Raw genomic sequence first — 6,337 nt, forward strand, 5'->3', positions numbered from 1 at the left:
CTCAGACACAGTCGAAAATAACTGATCGTAACATTTTTTTCTTCCTTTCTCCATTTTCCACATTTTTTTGTATTTCATCTGTTTTATTGATTTTTTTTGTTTGCTTTAGTTTATTTTTTCTAACAAAGCTTCCTGTTTTGTGCAAAACTCATGTGTAATCTCGATATTATTATTTACAACCGATTTCTCTAGTTTCGTTTTCATTTATGGCAAGTACGGAATGTTCAATCTTGTTTTCGTTATATTGACGGAAAAATTACATAGCCTCATATAGATAGATCACATACAAGCCATAATTATAAGGAAATCGTTTCGGAATCATCGAAATTCAATAGCACATTTTTCTTTCCGAATCAAGGATAAAATACTATCGCTAAATTAAATTTTAATAAAAATCCGAAGAAATTTCAAAACAAATTTATCCGAAACATTAATTAACGTACGTAATTAAAATCAAAGTTTACATCTTATAAGTAATATAAAAATTTCTTAGAAAAAAAGATAGAAATTAAAAGTCAACAACCATAGGGAAGTACGAAACTTCTCTTGCTCTTCCTCCTAATAGCAATCGTTCGACATCCTAACAAAAATCGATTTAATCACCATCTTCATTCATTGTGACCTTTCTTAAATTGCGAATACCGTCGAATTTATCATAGTGTATCATTAAATGTATTAATAATTGAAAATTGAGATAAAATTACAACTCAATAAAAACTTGTGCTACAATGCGTGGGCAGAGTCAAGCGTATCAATATAACGGCATTGAACGATATCCCTGGCTTCGAGAATATAGTAGTAAGCACCAAAGAAAATATTTCACGAACCAAGCATTAAATAAGATAAAATGTAAGACATAAATCAATGAAAATGATACGTTCATTTTATTAATCGATGATTTCTGCCTGATTCGTCATTCTATTTTTAAATATTCATTGTTGTCAAAAACGTTTCGCGACATGCTGGCATTAGTTTCATTTCGTATCAAAGCATGTGTCAATATTAATATCGTATAGGTTGCCACACGCCGGTCGTTTCATCTCGACGATAGTAATGAGGTCTATTATCCCGAAATACGGTAACAGCCGGGAATTGATTGTCTTGTATATACTTGAGCGTTGCCCGAACCTGAAACATAATTTATGACCTTTAACCAAGAGAAGAATTTTTTACTTTTAAGTTTTTCTTCAAACTCAGCAGATATAGTGCTTGTAAAATATCATATATTGCCTTCCAGAGATATCGGCCTGCAAGGCTGCGAGCAGGGACACGAGGCCAGCACGCAGCCACGAGAGCCACCGCGGCTCCCATATCACATACTTAGTTTAATTAATTTATCATTTACTTCTATAGCCGCTAAATCATTAAATGATTTCATTATCGCAGGTTACCTGTGACACAAAGTGTGGAAGTTCCACTTCCGGCGAAGTTGAAAGATGTTGTAAGATAAACTGATCCGACTGAGCTAACCAAAGATCGACTCCTCTGAGAGGATCATAGTTGAACGGCCCGATTCTAAGTAGTCCAAGCGTACAGTCGTAGACGTCTAGAACCTATAAAAAAAATATTATTATTTAAAATATAATTGGCTAATCAGAGTTTGGAATACTCTATACCAATAGATCGCGAGAATCTCTACGATCGCGTATGCACCTGTTGGCCTCCCGTTAAATGTCTTGCGCATCTTAACGCCTGGTCCGGCCCCTTGTCAGGGAAGGTTGCTGGGAAAATTTCGCCCGTCTTCACATTTAAACCGATACCATATATCACCGGCCAATGAATGCCACCTCTCACGGTAGTATTCAACTCGCCTACACAACACAAAGTTAGATCTATCTCCACCGGTTGCTTGTGAAACGCCGCTAAAATAAGAATGAACAATATTATATTTAAAATATGTATAATAGACCTTTCAGTATAGGCAGAAAAATAAAAAGAACGTACAAAGAATATTATAGAAGAGTTCTTCGGAATAATTTCTTGGATCAGAATAGCCGCCAACGAGCTGCAATTCTAAGCGACCCTCCGGGAAACCAAGGGCGAGTTCGGTTACCCTTTGGATCATTGCTGCCGCCGCATCTTCTGTTCCAGCTCCATCGAGATGCGCCAATGCCGCAGCACCCGAACCTAGACGTCGAGCATCAAAATGCTTTCAATGCAGTTGAGATCATATATCTAATTATTTGAGCTATATTATTTTTATGCCAAACAAACATTTCTATTGTGTAAATAAATAGACATGTAAGTAATCATGACACAAACTAACCACTAACGCGAATCCTTATCCTACGGCTTACCGGAATGCCTCACAACGACAATTATGCAGGTAGTCATATCATCCGAGCCGATTATGCTTACATTTTCTGCGAAAAGCAAACAGAGATTCGTTCAGATTAAATATAGAAAAGACATTGTATATTCATGTAAGATACATTAATTCCAACTTGTTTTTTAAGCAAGTTGACTAATCTGAGTCAATATCATTAAGTTAGTGCATATGAAATATCATTTTGTTTCTGGAGTTTGAATTTTCGTGTCGAAAGTCATCGATCATACTTTTGGCCGCTATTATAATTCAACCTGAAACAATCCGGCTTGTATCAACAACATTTATAATAAACGCAAGAGAAATTCTATCTATCGTGTTTGATAAAATCATTTCATATGCACCAAGTTAGTATTTCGAAGCAAACAGATCGATGTATGTTTAACTCTTACTATCATGTGGTAAAGTTGCAGCCATTTCCCGTTGGCGAACATAAAGGAGGCCCATCGGACCCACCAATTTCGCAGGCATCGAATGAAGTTGTGCCGCGGTTTCACGATATACAGGATGGGCCGCGTACAACGATCTGCTGTCCGCTGGGATGTCCTCCTGCAGGACCCCGTTTACTACCAGAACCATCCTGTCTATTGAACAAACGAACAAAAACGCCTTGCAATTCGTTTCAACTGTAATAATAAAATTATAGATTCGATCTTAGAATTGAAACTAAGAAAATATTTAAAATAAAAAAGCAATCCATGATTTTTTGCATAATAGTTTCAGCATAAATGATTTGTACTAAGTTGTCATAATAACTGGCGATGTAAGTTATATATTTACAGTATCATGAAACTGAAGTTCTTGGCAACAATATAAATTAATAAAATTAATAAAAACTACACACTGATTGTGTGTCAGTTTTGTAAAGTATGCACGCAATTAATACTTTAATTGTAAGAACTAAAGTATGAATCATTGTAGGACTTAAGGCAAAATAATTATCATTTAATAATAATTTTGGTTGTTGTCATTGCACCTCTCTGATACTATCCTTCTATTTATCTGACCGGCATCTAATAGGCGTTATGACAAAGCTCGTTATAAGATCGAGAGATCGAAGATCATCGGCAGGCATTGTTGGCACTCGGGCTCTGCCGCTTGCGTTAATCGTGTTAACGATAAAACCTCGGGACAATCATGCTACCCAGTCAACCAGCTATTCAGCATCTCCTTGTAACGTGCTCCAAAGGTTAAGGTCATTTGCCTCGAATGACACTCTGCGTTTAACCCCTTATTTGTTTAACGAGATTACTAATAAGCCGAAAAATGAAACTGGGGTGAACTTCCTCACAAAAGACTTAACAATTAACCAATTAGTTCATTTAATGGAATACGACTAATCCTTTCGTAACGATAAGACGTATAGTATTTGGGTTTCTTTATTTCTTTTTTCATGAAACCTACCTGCGAATTACACTACGACGGATTGATTGAAACTTTCCAAATAGACGAGGCTTTTCTCCATACACAAAAGAATTATGGTCGAAAATGAACATGCAACGTAATATGTTATGAAGACAAATTAAAATCATATACCTCGTTTCGAATCGATCTACAGAATAGAATAATAGAATTGGAAAATTCAAGTTCGTATTTCCATACTTCGTAGACGAAATGAGTAGGAAATATGTTAAGATACTTCGTGGAATTTGATAAAAAAAAAGCACAGACACGCGATGTTAAGGGAAAATCACTAATTCTATGATGATATCGTATCTGCTCGAATTCGTCAGAGCTTGCGTTTAATTGACAGAGAAATCGATTCAATTGGAAAGAAAGTCGTCGAAAAGAACATCGATCCGAAATCAAGCACACGACTACGACTAAGCATCGGCGACGATGTTTCATTCAATCGTCGTTGGTCGCAGTTCGGTTGGGTTCATTAACAAATCACGCTAATTATGGACTTCATTATCGGTTAAAATGCCGATTGGCTGATCAGTGTAATCTACACTCTGGTAGTGGGAAGGGTTAAAATCCAGTTGGGACCAATCGAAGCGGGTGGTACCAATCAGATATAGAGTAGCCGACGTCGACGCTACGACCAATACGAATAAGAAAATGTAATAACATGTTTGCTTCGATTCAATCCTCTTTCTCTTTCTTCCTCTCTCTCTCTCTCTCTCTCTCTCGGTACACCCTCACCCCTCCCCAATTCGTTCTCTCTCCTGTTCGGGCTCTGAAATTGGCATCTCCATTGCAATGTATTCTACATATACGTGCATACATCGAAATTGAAAATTCTCCAACATGCTGTCCTGTGCACTACTTTAAACAGTTTCACAATCCATTTAATCCTTCATTGGAATTGAATATCTAATTACATTAATAATTCATTGTTTAATCAGTGTTCAGAGAAAGTTAAAAAAATCTACAAATAAAATTGTTATAACATTTCATTTTTAGGATATAAAAACAAATATCAATAACGTGCAAGTATATACAATATAAAATGGTCTAGAGAAGGTGAGCGAACTAAAAAATGAGGGTTCGGAAAAAAGGGAGGAAAAGGAGAAAGAAGAAAGGGGAATGGAGCAAAACATGGTGGTTGTTCGTGACCATAATCGGCGGAGAGGTTGCTCGGCTAGCTGGCTGCGCACATCGAGCCACACGGAAATCCACTTGAAAAGTAGCCATTACCTTAATTATTGGTCTTTCTTAGAGAGATTATGTGCACGTTGGCCAGAACATGGCACAGAACGTCTGCCAGGTATGTTCAGTCCTTCGCAATCAACTAGCGACTTCTTTCCGCGACATTCTTTTTCAGTATACATATACTTGTGTACATCATTCATTCTTCGTTCACAAGCAAAGAAACGACATATGGGGAAGATTCTCCTCTGAACAGAATAAAAAAAATTGGAAATACGCTTAGCATAAAAGACATATTGAAAAAAATTAAACGAAACAAAGATTTATAAATATCTAAACAAAAATTGTATATAAAAAATAACACGTGAAGAAATCAATTATGTTAAAAATCATTATTTGGCAAATTACGTTGATAGAACAAAAAAGCGCGTATACGTTTGAGGAACATAGTGTTAAAAAGTAGGGAACGCTGATATCTGCTGATCAAAGCCGATCTTCTTTATCCACGATTCTTACTCTTTTCGAGGGTATAATTTAGAAACATACCAGAAACTTCGCATCCGCTCCTCCTCCCTATTTCTTTTCTGTACCAATTACTTTCAGAATGCACGCCAGCTATGCACTGTGCAGCACATACACTCACACGGTATTACGCGCGCATATAACTATACATTTATATAGATACATGCGCGCGTAATTACATAGTAAGGATGTGGCCACGCAGTTATTTATTTAACCGTGCAAAAGGGCTGTAACCATTAAAGGGTGCCTTTCCTCGAATCACCTTCTTCTCTGTGCCCGGTATTCTAATAACCAGCGATTTCGCCGGGTACCTCTTCGCGAACAGTCCGCACTACAGATGACTATGCAACTTTGTGCAACCAAGCAGGAATGTTCACAGTTGCAATTCTCGATTAATAGACTGGATAGTATTTTTCTTTATTTACACATTCTTATAAGCACGAATACTTTATAAAAGTAAGATACGATTCATCTAATCTGATCTACGTAGATGTACATAAATAATATCGAATGCAAATAATCAAGAGACTTAATTAAATTGCCGATTGCTACCATTAGGTTGGTGCGTGTTATGTACGCGATTGTCTAGAACGGTTGACAACTTTACAGAATCACGGCGAGCCGCTATTTATCGCAGGAACGGCGTGAAAGAGGAATGGAAAATTTCACGCCGTCCGCGCGATTACACATGTCACGAATGAAATGATAATGTTTGTTATTACCAAGCGAGAATTGTTTATGCTTTTAAGCGTGGAGGAAGGAAAATGAGAAACGGAATCAGCTATCGTTGCGCGATACCGAGACGAAAAAAGAGGTCGACATCACGTACTAAACTCGATGAAACAGAATTATAATATTATCTATGATTCACCTATTATTAATAGTAAATATTCCGTC

General features: G+C 36.8%; 1 protein-coding gene across 6 annotated transcripts in view; it reads right to left on the minus strand.

Annotated features, from left to right (window-relative positions):
* Positions 1 to 90: 90 nt before the first annotated feature.
* Ntan1 (N-terminal amidohydrolase 1) overlaps positions 91 to 6,337 on the minus strand; it is a 15,356-nt gene continuing 9,109 nt past the window's right edge. For 3 of the 6 annotated variants that reach the window (XM_018021972.2, XM_026812346.1, XM_018021974.2), the window contains exons 3-8: positions 2,719 to 2,910; positions 2,298 to 2,363; positions 1,945 to 2,127; positions 1,654 to 1,862; positions 1,392 to 1,553; positions 91 to 1,128 (exon numbers count right to left, since the gene is read on the minus strand). In XM_018021972.2, coding sequence (XP_017877461.1) covers positions 1,003 to 1,128; positions 1,392 to 1,553; positions 1,654 to 1,862; positions 1,945 to 2,127; positions 2,298 to 2,363; positions 2,719 to 2,905 — 933 coding nt within the window. In that variant the 5' untranslated portion in view covers positions 2,906 to 2,910 and the 3' untranslated portion in view covers positions 91 to 1,002. Of the gene's footprint in view, positions 1,129 to 1,391; positions 1,554 to 1,653; positions 1,863 to 1,944; positions 2,150 to 2,297; positions 2,364 to 2,718; positions 2,953 to 3,730; positions 4,157 to 6,337 lie in introns of those variants that run through there. The other 3 variants (XM_026812347.1, XM_026812348.1, XM_018021973.2) reach the window with 3 other exon arrangements.

The sequence above is a fragment of the Ceratina calcarata genome, unplaced genomic scaffold (assembly GCF_001652005.2).
Source record: "Ceratina calcarata isolate Rehan_Ccalc_2016 unplaced genomic scaffold, ASM165200v1 scaffold27, whole genome shotgun sequence".
Taxonomy (NCBI): domain Eukaryota; kingdom Metazoa; phylum Arthropoda; class Insecta; order Hymenoptera; family Apidae; genus Ceratina; species Ceratina calcarata.